This window comes from Rhinoraja longicauda, chromosome 1 (assembly GCF_053455715.1).
Source record: "Rhinoraja longicauda isolate Sanriku21f chromosome 1, sRhiLon1.1, whole genome shotgun sequence".
Classification (NCBI taxonomy): domain Eukaryota; kingdom Metazoa; phylum Chordata; class Chondrichthyes; order Rajiformes; family Arhynchobatidae; genus Rhinoraja; species Rhinoraja longicauda.
In genome coordinates, this window is record NC_135953.1 from 41112272 (window position 1) to 41128307 (window position 16036).

Sequence of the window (16036 nt, forward strand, 5' to 3'; positions counted from 1 at the left end):
GTTTATTGTTATGTGCCAACCAGTCAGTGGAAAGACTATACATGGTTATAATCAAGCAGTCCACAGTGTACAGATACAGGATAAAAGGAATAATATTTAGTGTAAGATAAGGTCCAGGAAAATCCAATCAAAGATTGTCCAAGGGTCTCAAATGAGGCAGATGGTAGATCAGGATCGTTCTCTAGCTGGTGATAGGATGGTTCAGTTGCCTGATAGCAGCTGGGAAGAAGCTGTCCCTGAATCCGGAGGTGTGCATTTTCATATTTCTGTACCTCTTGCTTGATGGAAGAGGAAAGAAGAGGGGGTAACCGGGGTGAGACGCCTCCTTGATTATGCTGGTGGCCTTGCCAAGGCAGCGTGAAGTGTAGATGGAGTCAAGGGAAGGGAGGATGGTTTGTGCAATGGTCTGGGCTGTGTCCATAATTCTCTGCAAATTTCTTGTGGCCTTGGCTGGAGCTGTTTCCAAACCATCTTGTGATGCATCCTGATAAAATGTTTTTAACAGTGCATCCGTAGGCATTGGTGAGAGTTCATAAGGTCATAAGGAATAGGAGTAGAATTAGGCCATTCAGCCCATCAAGTCTACTCCTCCATTCAATCATAGCTGACCTATCTCTCCCTCCTAACCCCATTCTCCTGCCTTCTCCCCATAACCTCTGACTCCCATACTAATCAAGAATTTATCTCTGCCTTAAAAATACCCACTGACTTGGCCTCCACAGCCTTCTGTGGCGAAGAATTCCACAGATTCACCATCCTCTGATGAAATAAATTTCTCCTCATCTCCTTCCTAGAAGAACTTCTAATTCTGAGGTTATGGCCTCTAGTCCTAGACTCTCCCACTAGTGGAAATATCCTCTCCACATCCACTCTATCCAAGCCTTTCACTATTCTGTATGTTTCAATGAGGTCACCCCTCATTCTTCTAAACTCCAGCGAGTACAGGCCCAGTGCCGACAAATGCTCATCATAGGTTCACCTACTCATTCCTGGGATCATTCTTGTAAACCTCCTCTGGGCCCTCTCTAGAGCCTGCACATCCTCCCTCAGATATGGTGCCCAAAATTGCTCACAATATTCCAAATGTGGCTTTACCAGCGCCTTATAGAGCCTCAACATTACACCCCTATTTTTGTATACAAACCCTCTTGAAATATATGCTAGCATTGAGTTTGGTTTCTTTACTACCGATTCGACTTGCAGATTAACTTTTGGGGAATCCTGCACCACCAGTCCCAAGTCCCTTTGCACCTCTCACCCCATTTAGAAAATAGTCTACGCCTTTATTCCCACCTCCAAAATGTATGACTTCACACTTTGCTACACTCTCTTCCATCTGCCACTTCTTTTCCCACTCTCCCAACCTGTCCACTCCTTCTGCAGAGTCCCTGCATTCTCTACACCACCTGCCCCTCCACCTATTTTTGTATCATCCCCAAACTTTGCTACAAAGCCTTCGATCCCCTCGTCCAAATCATTAATATACAACGTGAAGACTAGTGGCCCCAGCACTGACCCTTGCGGAACTCCAATAGTCACTGGCAGCCAACCAGAACCCCCCCCCCCTTTAGTGCTCTCTTTGTCTTCTCTCATCCAGTCAGCCTGCTATCCACGCTAGTATCTGCCCTTTGACACTGTGAGCTCTCATCTTCCTAAGCAGCCTAACGTGTGGCAGCTTATTAAAGGCTTTTTGAAAAGTAAACAACATCTGCTGACTCTCCTTTGCTTGTCCTGCTATTTATTTCTTCAAAAAATTCCAACAAAGGAAGTTGTTGGGGACATGACAAACTTCTCAAGCCTTCTAAGGAAGTAAAGACATTGGAGTGCTTTCTTGGCCTTTGCTTCAATATGGTGGCTCCAGGACAAGTTGCTGGTGATATTTACTCCTGGGCACTTGATGTTTTCAATCACCCCTACTTAGACAAACAAAAAAGCATAGAAAATAGGTGCAGGGGGAGGCCATTTGACCCTTTGAGCCAGCACCACCATTCATTGTGATCATGGCTGTTCATCCACAATCAGTAACCTGTGCCTGCCTTCTCCCCATATCCCCTGATTCCGCTAGCCCCTCGAGCTCTATCTAACTCTTAGGCGCTTTAATTGTGTTCAGGGGTATATGTACCCCTTTACTTCCTGAAGTCGATCACAATCTGTCTTGCTGGCATTGAGGGAAAGGTTGTTGTCTTGGCATCAGGTTATAGGGTTCTCAATCTCCTTAATGTACTCCACCTCGTTGTTATTTGATATCCATCCCACTACGGTGGTGTCATCTGCGAATTTATAAATTGAGTTGAATTTGTATTTGGCAACACAAACGAGAGCGTATAATGCTTCCTTATGGGGCACCAGTGTTGAGGATTATTGTAGAGGATAAAGATAAACATATGCATGATTTGCGCTATCATAGAGGATGAAGATAAACATATACATATTTTGAAGATAAACGTGTTTAGCTTTAAGAAAAGTGTGCACAATGGTCTACGGTTATCCTATGTTCTAATTTGAGAATAGCAGCATTTAGGAAAGATTGGTCTGTTATTAACTCTGTCTAGTCTGACTGATAATACTTGTTGCAATGCTAATGGAACCCACAAACACTACAATATTAATTTCAAGAAATGTAAATCTTCCCCTTTACCTCCTCCCTGCCAATGGTCCAATAACCCAAGCGAGGTGAAGCAACAATTTACTTGTGTTTCTTCAAATTCAGCAGAACACATTTGTTTCTCTCAATAATTTGGGGAAATGTAATGCAGATGGAGGATGGCTTTGCAGAATATCTCTACTCAGCATTTTGGGTGATCCTAATGTTCGAGTCAAGTGTGACCTCAATTCTCTATTCAAGTTCCACTCTCACATATTTAACTTGGTTCTCTAAGCTACTCTGAAAAACAATGTAAGCTCAAGCAGCAGCACCTCATCCTCTAAATTGACAGAATAGAACTTTCAAAACTTAAAATTTAATCCAATAATTTCGGTAAGTCAGCCACTCCATCATTTGAATTAAATCATACTGGGCTGATACTTAAAATGGGCAAATTGTCAATTCAAGAATCTTTGAACAGGTCAGGCTTGTAGTATCATTTGAAGATTAGTTCAGTCAGAATCAAGTTAGAGTTAGACAGTCCACGAAAATAAGACCATTCATTCTTGCCAACCAACATGTCCCATCTAAGAAAATCCCATTTGCCCGCATTTGGCCCATTTCCCTCAAAACCTTTCTTATTCTTGTACCTGTCCAAGTACCTTTGAAATGCTGTTATAATACCTGCCAAACTAACTCTTCTGGCAGTTTGTGCATAGACACAGCACCCACTGATTGAAAAAGCTGGCCCTCAGCTTCATATGAAATCTTGTTCCTCTCATCTTGATTGGTGATTCTCCTACTCTGTGCACTCTGTGCATTCACCCTATATATTCCCCTTTTGATGAGGTTGATTGAAACATTTAAGATCTTAAGGGGATTTCACAACTTTTTTCCTATGGGAGAGCCCAGGATTAGGAGCCCCTGGTTTAAAATGTTCTGACACAAATTTAAGATAGTATTTATGGTTATTTTTCTGTTCTCAATATGGTTTTGGGTGTTTCAAGCACTCTTCTTCGAAGGGCATTGGAAGCAAAGCCTTTGAATATTTTTAAGATATAGGTAAATATTTTCTGGTTAAATGAGGTAACAGCAGACATACTTGAGGGGCCACGTGCTCCACTCCTGCTCCTAACTCTTATTTTCATAGGTAAATACCTGGGTTATTTGCTGCACAGAATCAAGAAATGAATCATAACCTTTACTATTCAGGGAGAAGAAATAATAAAGCACCTTCATGGCTTACCTATTGTTGGATCGTGGTAGTCAGGGAAACAGTGGCTGATCAATTGCATTGTCATTGCTGCAACAGGGCAAAAGCAACAATTTTAGTACTTAATGGATTTTAATAAAATTGTGTCTATTGAAGAGAAAAATATGACATTTGGCTCCATTGGTAGTGATAAGTTTAATAAACAAAATGCGAACAATAGTCAATAGAAATCTTCCTGATGATTTATGAAATAAACCTTCAGCACACAGGAAGGGGCAGAAGCAAGGGGTTTCTTTAGCTGAGAAAAATCGGGAGTTCGTCAGGGTTTACAAGTCATACACAAGGTAGTTGAAGGTTAAATTTTAAACCATACAAGAATATTGGAGCACCTTGTCCTATGCACTCTGAATAATTGTACATTCCCCATCAAATTACATTCAGGATGAAACATATTTGGAAGGATTTTCATGGAGTTTTAAATTTAAATGGTTAATGTTGCATACACAATTCATGCATCTAGTCCACCTGCTTCATCTCCATTAAAAACAATAGTGATTGACCCATTTTGAAAGTAGTCAAATATTTCTGTTTTTTTTATCAACAATGTTCTGCACAAAATGATTATATTATTATTTAAGATCATTTAAAATTCGGTAATATGTAACAAGCTTGTTTCTCAACCTTGGAGCTGTGAAACTGAATCCCAGCAGGGAATAAATGCTCAACATTGCCAAGAAGATATTCAAAAATATTTAAGGAAATGCTGGAATACTCTGCATCTTCGAAACTTGAGGACCAAGACCAAACAAAAGAAAAGATGGTTCCCATCTCTGCCCAAAAATGTGTTCATGACAGATTAATTATGCTGCAATCCATGATCCTTCCTTGATTTTCTTAGCTATTTATGAATATTGGTCAGGTCACTCTATTAGAAATATTTTGAGTATTTTGTATATACAGATCAGCTCCATTCCAGCGACCCAAACAATCTGCAAGTTGGAAATGCACTGCAAACCAAGTTTCCACATAACGGAAGTCTGCAGCCCCGTAGCAACTGGCAAATCCATCAATAGTCAATAGTCAATAGTCGTTTATTTGTCACATACACATAAATGTGTAGTGAAATGAAACATTACCCGCAGTTCAACAAAAAGACCAATAAGAATAATCAATAAAAATGCAATAACACATACAATCATAAACTAACACCAAACAAAAAGAAACGTCCATCACAGTGAGTCTCCTCCAGTCACCTCCTCACTGTGATGGAAGGCCAGAATGTCTTTTTCTCTTCCCCTGCCGTCTTCTCCCGCGGTCAGGCTGTTGGAGTTGCCACGTCGGGGCGGTCGGGGCTCCCGACATTGAAGCGCCGCGCCGGGTGGAGAATATCCCGCGGCCTATTCCAGGCCGCGCCGGACGGTGAAAGGTCGGGCCGACCCAAGCCCCACGATTCGGGGCGGGCGAAGACGCTGCTGCTGCTGCTGCCGGAGCTCTCGATATCGGCCCCCATCCAGGGGCCTGTGGGCTTCCGACGTTCAGGCGGCCCGCGCCGGACCCTCCGGAGATGAGTCGCAGCCGCTCCCGCAGCATCCGAAGGCAGCCAGCGCCGCAGGTGGTGAGTCCGGTCCGAGGGCTCTGCGAACCACAGCCCCAGGTGGTCCCAGGTGCATGGCCGGTGGTAAGCCGCAGTGGGAACGGAGACATGACACAGAAACAAAGGTCGCATCTCCGTTCGGGAGAGACAATGTTACAGTTCCCATTCCCTCCCACCCCCCCCCCACATAACATACAAACATTACACCATATTAAAACTACAATTCAGACAAAAACAACAAAAAACACAAAAGACAAACGGACTACAGGCAAGCCACAGCTGCGAGGGCAGCACTGGCTCCTGCATACTGCCAGTCTCTCAAATGCTCATTCATATGGGTACTACATAAATTAGATATTGGTGAGATGGACACGATCTGTACAGTAAAATTCAGTAATTATCTATCTGACATTCAGAAATCACCGAAGATTAATGGCTCACCTCTAACCATCTCCCACCCCTTTTTCCCAATCCTTCTGTACTTCCCGCTACCTCAGGACAGTAGCCAACATAATCAAGGACTGGTCATTCTTTTTTCTCTGGCCAGAAGACACCAAGGTGCTTGAAAGCACATACCACAATTGAAAATATAATCACGTTGAATTCATCAGATTACAGATTAATCCCCTTGTATTCTTAATCATCAAGCCATTTACTGTAGGAGGCCATGTCGGGATGAATCCAGATTACCTCCTGGATTTGTCACCTTCAGTCACTAAATGCCTGTGTTTATCCAGCCCAGGTGTGAAGGGATGAGCAAACTGATCACTCTGCACCCAGGAGGCAGCCAACAAGACACAGCCAGGGCCCAGCTGCAGGTAGACATTTGGCAATATAAGGCTAAACCCCATCACACCACTGATTACTCTGACATTCTTTGACATTAAATAAAGTTAAGACCGAGCCTTGTGCAAGAGACATTTAAAATCCGGTTAATGCTGCCTATAATTAAACTAATAACAAAAATTTTTTAAAGATGTAAAAAATTATTAAATATTCAAATCTCAAAGGAATTATAAACTTTGCAATACATAAATGGTTCAATTTTACTTCGCTTTTCCCATCCAATTTGCAGTCAGAAATTTAATTTATCCTTAGTTCAATTCAGGAGCACTAGGCACAACCATCCCTTGGTATTTGTGTTTCGGACATGCAGCATCAAAGCTGTTACAATGTGATGTATATTTTCATTATCTGATATTCCAAAGTCCTCAAATGTAGTATAGTTTAATAAATGGCATACATCCTATTTTTAGTTATTCATTTACAACAACCTGAACATCAGACGTTAAGAAACTTATGAAACCTTGCCATATTTATGTAGTTTTAAATCAGTTTAGAAAGTATTAGGTAACAGGGAATTTATATTTTTACTAATCCATTTAGATAATAAATTATTTGAATCATTTTACTATTTGCTTAACTGTATGCAACAAATTAACTTATTCTATAAAATTCACATAGATTCACCGGAAATTTTATTGCCTTTGAAAAGAAATGAGTACAAAAACACTCATAAAATGGTTTTATTGTTTGGAACTGCAGATTTTAATAATCCTTGTCAAATGGAGAGTTAAATGCAGTTCCTCTAGACTGCATTCAGACATTTGTGTAATAGAGGTATAAAAAAGACATTCCAAGATACACTAAATAAATCTGAAATGTGACTTTAAAGTTAGTGACCAAATATCCAAACTGACATCAGAACACACTCCAACACACACTTGAGTAACGACTTATCTTCAGACGTGGCACATTGCAGTCCTCAGCGTTCAACAGTAAATTCAACTATTTCTGACTAAAAAAAGCTATATGAAGATAAAGCTGCTCTTCCCTATCCCTTTTGGAATATATTCGTCACTATCTATTTCACCAAAACAAACAATAGAGTAATAGAATCATACAGCATAGAAACAGGCAATTCAACCCACTACACCTGTACTGACCTTTGGCCTGAAGCCTTCAATGTCTTGGCAATGCCAAGCCGAGGGACTGCACAGTGGTGCAACGATAGAGCTGCTGCCTCTCTGCGCCCGAGAGCCGGCTTTGACCATGGGCACATGGAATGTGCTGGGTGCACTCTCTGGGTGAGAATAGTCACTCTCCTAACCTCTGTAAATCTGTTATTAATCTCCCTAAATTTATGTTCTCAGCTTTCATGCTGAAAATACTTGACAGATCAGGCAGCATCTTAGGAAAGAGGAACAAGGTTTAACATTTCAGGTTGGAATGGAATGGACTGGGATATTTTATTGTCAAATGTGACAAGGCACTGTGAAATTCTTTGCTTGCATACCCAAGGTATGCAAATAGTCACACATACAGCACTGACAGAGTTACACAGTACCCCCGCCGGCTCCTTCTTTGTCCTCCTCCCTCCCCTCCCCTCCCCGTTCCCTGCTTCGGGTCCTCCATTGTTCTACCCCCCCCCCCCTTCTCCATCCTCCCTGTGGTCCCTAAACAATGTTCATTGTTCTTCTCCCTCCCTCACGGCGTCTCCTTATGCCGGCTCCTCCGTTGAAGACCCTTCTTCAGAACTGGGAAAGAGAGAGGATACCTAGCCGAGAGGGTGGGGAGGGGTTGGATAGGACACAAGGAACGGCGATGTTGGTTTTTTTTTCAATGACGTAAATCAGTGGATCAGGCAGCCTCCCTGGAGGACATAGATAGGTCTCGTTTTGAATCTGGACTTCTTCAGACTTGAAGGGTCTGAAGAAGTAGTCCAATACAAAATTATGCCTATCAATGTCCTCCAGAGAAGCTACCGGACCAGCTGAGTTACTCCAACACTCAGTATTTTTTTGGGATAGAGCACCTCTAATAAGTTGAGGCCAGCATTGCCTTTAGATAAGATATACAGGAACCAATGACCTATTCGGGGCAGCTGGAGAGAATCTGAGCAAAGTAATGAAAAATCCATAACAAGAGAGCAGTTAGAGTTAGAAAACAAACAAAAGAAAGTAAAAGTTGTGAAATGCAGAGCCTCAGGACACGCTTGGCAGGTCCTGCCTTGTGGTGAAAGAAAATGTGAGGCAATATTTCATAGAGTGATAGAATGATAGTGATAGAGTGACAGAGTAATAGTGTGATACAGTCATAGTCACAGAGTCATAGAGTCATGGAGTCATGGAGTCATAGTCATAGAGTGGTGGAGTGATAGCGATAGTCATAGTCATAGAGTGATAGAGTGATAGTGATGGAGTGATAGTGATAGTGATAGTCATAGTCATAGAGTGATAGAGTGATAGAGTGATAGAGTGATAGTGATAGAGTGATAGTGATAGTGATCTAGTCATAGTCATAGTCATAGTGTCATAGTGATAGAGTGATAGATTAATCGAGTGATAGTGATAGTCATAGTCAAGAGTCATAGTGATAGAGTGATAGAGTGATAGAGTAATAGTGATAGTGATAGAATTATTGAATCAGGGTGATAGAGTGAGAGTCAGTGATGGAGTGAGAGAGCAATAGTCATAGTGATAGAGTGATAGAGTCAGTAATAATCATAGTGATAGAGTGATAGTGTCATAGAGTGATAGAGCCATAGAGTCATAGTGATAGAGTGATAGTCAAAGGGTCAGAGAGTCATGGATTCATAGAGTGATATTCATAGGGTCAGAGAGTGAGAGAGTCATAGAGTCATACAGTGATAGAGTGATAGAGTCAAAGGGTCATAGGGTCATAGGGTCATGGAGTCATAGAGTCATAGAGTCATACACTCCATAGAGTGTGGATACAGGCCTTTCGCCCCAACTTGCCCACATCGGCCAACAATGTCCCAGCTACACTAGCCCCACCTGCCTGTGTTTGGTCCATATTGCTCTAAACTTGTCCTCTCCATGTACATGTCTAACTGTTTCTTAAACGTTGGGATAGGTTGCATGTGAACGTAAGAAAAAGGTTTGGATTTTCATTTCAATCATTGGTTTTAAATTCCCCCAATAAAGCCAGCATAGCACATTCCATGTAATTGTAGTTTACTATTTATCAATTACATTGAGAAAAAGGCAAACATTTAATGTTGAATATTTTGTTTTGCAAAATTCTATAAGTGAAAAGTGAATTTAAATATATATCAAATTAATATAACATCATCCTTAATCTGTACTAATAATGTCTTATAAGAAAATAACTACAGATGCTGGTACAAATTGATTCATTCACAAAATGCTGGAGTAACTCAGCAGGTCAGGCAGCATCTCGGGAGAGAAGGAAGAAAGGTCTCGACCCGAAACGTCACCCATTCCTTCTCTCCCGAGATGCTGCCTGACCTGCTGAGTTACTCCAGCATTTTGTGAATAAACTAATAATGTCTTGATGTTCTTTGTAACATTGCTCAGGAATGTGAATCTTCAAGGTGAGGAAGACAAGAACAACGTTATATTGCATCACTCAGCCAAAAGTTAAAATAAAGCGAAGAAACCAAAGGTTTAAGTGTAAGAGTTAATGGTCCATCGTTATATTACATTCTTTCCATACAATACTCAATAATTTTCACTCAATTGAATTTTAAAAGCCCAATAAAAGAAGAGAATGCAAAATTACTCTGTAATGTATGTACTTGGCCAATATGCACACAAGCGCATTTGTGGATGAATCATTTGTATGCAATATTATCCGAAACATTAGTTCGACAAGAACTCTGGAAAAAACTTGTAAAAATCAATCAGCCACAAATTTGTAAGTACCAGATGATTCTTTGGTTGAAAAAAAATCTCACTCTCTGATTGTGCTGAGTCTTCTTATCGTGTCCACAAACACTAGATATTGTGTTTCAGCCAAAACTGAACACAACTCTTAGCAATATCATTGTTCTCTGCAAGGTGCTCAGCTATGCATTTGTGCTCCAATAGAGGACATCTCAAATAGGTGCTCGATAATTTGTGGTTCAGTGCCACATATGCAGATGACGTCTTCAGTGTCTATATAACCCCATTTCTTGAGAGTCCAGTACCAGCTCTCAGTCTGTTGAAGCATTTCCATTCAGCCCAGCTTGATTTGGCCCCAGGAGGAAGCTCTTCTTTGGCTCTTATGGACATGGATGTCGTCGATGGGAGATTGGCTAGTCTCTCTTCCCATAATGCAACTCTAGTACCTTCAGATTCAGCATTTGGTTCAACTTCGTTGAGGAAGCTTTTCCTAGACATTAGCCAACTCTTTGCAGGTTCATGGCCGAATAGGGGATGTCGTATATCTGAGGTCTGGCGATGGCATTCTCTACTGCTTGCTGCACTGCGACGAATCTCTGGTGGCGCTACACCAGATAGTATGTATAGGCTGTCAGTTGATGTTGTCAGTTGAAGACATCCAGTGATAAGGCGACAGGTTGTATTGATGGCTGGATTGTGCTGAGTGAATTAGATCCTTCTCACCCATTTCCTCCTCTTCTCATATACTTTCCTATTCTGCATATCCCCATCAAATGAAATCCCTAAAAATGCATCCTTGTCAGGAAGGTACTAGTTAGAGATAACGTCTCAAAATCAAAACAAATTCCTTCAACTTTAAAGAAGTCTAGAATTGTGGAACAACTTTGAAGATTCATTAGCCATAAATTTGGACGCAGCTGAGGTTTGCATGAAATAATACTGAAGGGGACTCCATAACATGAGACAGGAGGGGACTGGTTTAAATGGTATAATTTTCAGCATGAAAATTGTGGGCTGAAAGGCCTACTTTTTGTCATATGAGACTCCTTTCTGCTGTGAAACACATGTTTGGCTGTGCAAAATTAAGAGAGGGTACTATCTGGAGAGTTGAAATCCAGAATTTCAGCATGAACATTAAGGCAAGTTGTGATATCATTTATTGCTGGTCTTTCTATAATTTTAGAGATCTTTAAAGTTGAAGGAAATTCCAGCTCTTTACAGCTAAACGGTAATATTTCCTATATGTGGGGTGAGCAAAACTGAACACACTCCTTCATTTATGACCTCACCAACATCTTGCAAAACTATAACATAACATCCAAGCATCTCGGGATACACAAGGAACTGCAAAAGCTTACAAAAAAACAACACTAAGTTCTGGAATAACTGAGCGGGTCAGACAGTATCTCTAGGGGACATGAATCGCTGATGCTTTGGGTCATGATCTTTTCAAACTGATTGCAGTAGGTGGAAATAAAGGTGGGAAAAGGGTGGTCCTGCAGACCCCGGCGGACAAGGCACATGTTCGGGCACCAAGTCTACCCTTGGTCATCGATGTAAGGAGCCACATCGGGTGCAGCAGATGAGGTTAGAGGAGGTGCAAATGGACCTCGGTCTTTCCTGGATGGGTTGCTGAGGCACCTGGATGGGTGTGAGGGAGGAGGTGTAGGGACATGATTTACATCTCCTGCGGTTGCAAGGGAAGATTCCTTGTGAGGTGGAGATTTGGGTGGGAGGGGTTGAGTGAACCAAGGAGATGCTAAAGGAATGGTCTCTATGGAAAACAGAAAGATCTCCCTAACCTGCGAGAGCAGCCTACCCTGTGGAACATTGTGAAGTCCATATAGACTATGCCTTTGGCCCTGCCCTCATCAACATTCTTGTACTGCCTGTTCCTGCTCTATTATGTTCTTATGAGGAAACTACATTGGAGATGGGTTTGCGGAGGTCTGTACCAAAAGGCCTGCCTTTAGTCTGTACCTTCCCACCAACAGCCTGGGATGACAGACAATGAACACCTTCATCCTGAACAGCAACAAATCTATGCTCCGCAGAACCAATGCCACTCACTCCCTTTTAACATTCCCTCTACAATCAGAGAATTTTGTTGGGAGGATGGATTCCTGAACTGCGGTGACCTTACCAGCCCTTTTGAGCACTCAACCTCTATCTCCTGACCTAATTAGCGTTTCCATTGAAAAACAGTTGTAACATTTAACTTCAGAGAGAAGAAGATGATGTGGTTTTCAAATGCACATTTTAAATAGGAAACAGCTTGCAAAAGATTAAGAGTTGAATTAGGTTTCTGGTAAAGCAAAGATTAATTCTCACTCTAGATCAATGGCTATTCTTACAACATGTGTAATAGCTTTGGAAGCACTGTCTGAAATATTAATGGTGCAAGCTTAACATGTGCATATGACATTTGTCGGCTGACCATTTTAATAGGGGTTAAAACCCAGTTAAAGTGAAAGATTAATACCTGCATTAAAAGATGGAACAAGGAAATGTCACGTGCATTTCCTAGGTGGCTAAATCATCATTGGAAATATTTAGTCATGACAAGGTTCAATTTCCATTTAATCAATTCAGTTAAGCAATCGCAGTGATGATATGGGAGTGGGACTAAGAGAATCTGGAAGTACAGACAAGAATGCATGGCCTGCTACTTTTAATGAAGCTTCAGAAAATAATTAGTATTCTGTCTTTGTGTTGAGTTTTCAGGAATGAAATTGAAATGTGTTAGAATTCTGGAAATATTCCCTTCTCTTTTATGACATTTGTGTCCATATGACATTTGACAGTTGTTGGCTCATAGAGTATTGACCATAAAGCAATGGCGGTGTGATGATATTCTATAATCTAACACCATGCAAATACATAGAGAATTTTTTAATTCTGTTCTCATTTTTTAATGATAGGAAATAATTCTCTTGGCTTCAACTGTATTGCTGTAAGAGGGGTTAAGAAGCTTCTCTTCATGTCTCAGCTTGGACAATAGATACAGGCAGACTGCAGAGCTGTCATTGTCATTGTACATTATGTAGCTTCCACTTGTATTTATACGCATATGCCTAAGTGCAGAAACGAGGAACTGCAGATGCTGGTTTACCAAGGAAAGACAAAAAGCAGTAACTCAGCAGGTCAGGCAGAATCCCTGGAGAACATGGATGCTGCCTGACCCGCTAAGTACTGCTTTTTGCCTATCCTTGGGAAACCAGCATCTGCAGTTCAGTTCCTTGTTGTCTTAGCTTTCTGCAGAATTCAGTAAGAAAATGAAAGAGCAGAGGTTAATTTATAGGACCAATAATCTAGCAGCCTGGGTGAGCAAGCCAGTTCAAGTCAATTTAAATTCAGTTAATTAAATGATTTTCAATTGAATACAAGGCTCGGCTTGTGGATTAGCATACTGAGTTGTCTGGTCTACCAATGTTCTGACACCATTTTCAGACAAACTACTCATTTTAATTAGCACTGTCTGCACCATTTACACATCTATAAAACCTATCATAATTCCTCATTTATTCTATTCACTGCCCTAATGGCCAACGTCTACAAACAAGAAGGACTGATGCATGGAAACACCTCCACCTGCGGATCCCTCTCTAAGTCATACACCTTCCAGATATTGGCATATATACCTGTACTTTCTTTGTCATAAAGTTTAAATCTTAGAGCTTGCTGTTCAACATCACATTGGGAGTACCTTCACCAGAAGGATCATAAGGTCATTAGGTCATAAGTGATAGGACCAGAATTCGGCCATCTGGCCCATCAAATCTACTTCGCTATTCAAACATGGCTGACCTATCACTCCCTCCTAAACCCATTCTCCTGCCTTCTCCCAATAACCTCTGACATCTGTACTAATGAAGAATCTATCTATCTCTGCCTTAGATATATCCACTGACTTGGCCTCCACAGCCTTCTGTGGAAAATAGTTACACAGATTCTCCACACTCTGACTAAAGAAGTTCCTCCTCATCTCCTTTAATTCCTTTAAGAACGTCCTTTAAAGAATTAAAGAACGTCCTTTAATTCTGAGGCTATGACCTCTAGTCCTAGACTCTCCCAATAGTGGAAACATCCTCTCCACATCCACTCTATCCAAGCCATTCACTATTCTGTTTGTTTCAATGAGGTCCCCCTCATTCTTCTAAACTCCAGCGAGTACAGGCCCAGTGCCATCAAACACTCTGATAGTAGCAGTTCAAGGAGATAGTTCATCACCACCTTCTTGAGCAATTGGGGATGCCAGTAATCCCTATATCCCTTAATTTGCTTCTCTTGCTCACAAACAAGTAAATTCCAGTTCCTCCGCTGGCATCCTTATTTAAATCCTGAATTTGCCTTGAAACCAAGAATTGCAATAATGACAAAGTTTACCCAAAAAATCAATGGGCAAATTATAGACAATAGACAATAGGTGCAGGAGGAGGCCATTCGGCCCTTCGAGCCAGCACCGCCATTCAATGTGATCATGGCTGATCATTCTCAATCAGTACCCCGTTCCTGCATTCTCCCCATACCCCCTAACTCCGCTATCCTTAAGAGCTCTATCCAGCTCTCTCTTGAATGCATTCAGAGAATTGACCCACTGCCTTCTGAGGCAAAGAATTCCACAGATTCACAACTCTCTGACTGAAAAAGGTTTTCCTCATCTCAGTTCTAAATGGCCTACCCCTTATTGTTAAACTGTGGCCCCTTGTTCTGGACTCCCCCAACATTGGGAACATGTTTCCTGCCTCTAACGTGTCCAACCCCTTAATAATCTTATACGTTTCGATAAGATCTCCTCTCATCCTTCTAAATTCCAGTGTATACAATTCTTGAGTGACAGCTAATTGTCTCGCTATGATCTTTGATCTTTATCAAAAGATTGCTGACAAAGTTACTCATCTTCATTATGAATCTGAAGCTCACAGACAATTAAAGTAAATTCATCTGCGAAAATGTCACTTGCTGATAAATTACATTGCAATCACATGTTCAACTGGAGATCACACCTGCTTCATTAAATGCTGCTGCCTGAAAGCATAACACTTAACATAAATGGATAATGCATTGTGTCTGAAAAGCTTATTATATCAGTTTGATATCCCTTTCCCTTGAGTTTAAATAATTAAAAATATAACACCTTTTAAAAAGCCTGTGATTGTGCAACTGTGGGAAATATTAATGCGCACGATCATTAATAATAATATATTCCTTTATTTGTCCCACACCGGGGAAATTTACATTGCTTCGTGGTCATAGAGTTATACAGCACAGAAACAGGATCTTGGGGCCCAACCTGTTCACACCGACCAAGATAGCCCATCTACACTATCCCACCTGCTCGTATTTGGCCCATATCCCTCTAAACCGTTCCTATCCATGTACCCCTCCAATGTTAGTTATGATGTTGTCTTCATTCAAGAGCCCAGAATCGATAAACAAATTTTATTACTTTGGCATGTTTTTTCCAATTAATAAAAAAACAATTTAAAAAAAGAACGTCCTTTAATTCTAAGGCTATGATCTTTAGTTCTAGACTCTCCCACTAGTGGAAACATCTTCTCCACATCCACTCTATCCAAGCCTTTCACTATTCTGAAGGTTTCAATGAGGTCCGCCCTTATTCTTCTAAACTCCAGCAAGTACAGGCCCAGTGCCATCAAGCGTTCTGATCGTAGCAGTTCAAGGAGATAGTTCATCAGCGATAATTCACGATAAATGAATCCTGTGCAGTTTCTGCCTCTGAGTCAAACCCACACAGACTGCTCATAGGTTTTCTATTAATTAGAAAAAGCATGCCAAAGTAGTAAAATTACAGGGAACATTTACAACTGAATATATGCTGAATTTTACCAAAGAATATTAAAAGGATGTCTAGGAAGGAACTACAGATGCTGGTTTATACCGAAGATCGACACAAAATGCAGGAGTAACTCAGTGGGTCAGGCATCTCTGGAGAAAAGGAATAGGTGACATTTCGGGTCGAGAACTTTCGGACG

General features: G+C 41.1%; 1 protein-coding gene across 1 annotated transcript in view; it reads right to left on the reverse strand.

Annotated features, from left to right (window-relative positions):
- The window catches only part of rit1 (Ras-like without CAAX 1), a 213178-nt gene that overhangs the window by 150721 nt on the left and 46421 nt on the right, over window positions 1-16036 (reverse strand). Inside the window, 1 exon segment of the mRNA XM_078409941.1 lies at window positions 3831-3887. Within this exon segment, the coding sequence (XP_078266067.1) occupies window positions 3831-3887 (57 nt within the window).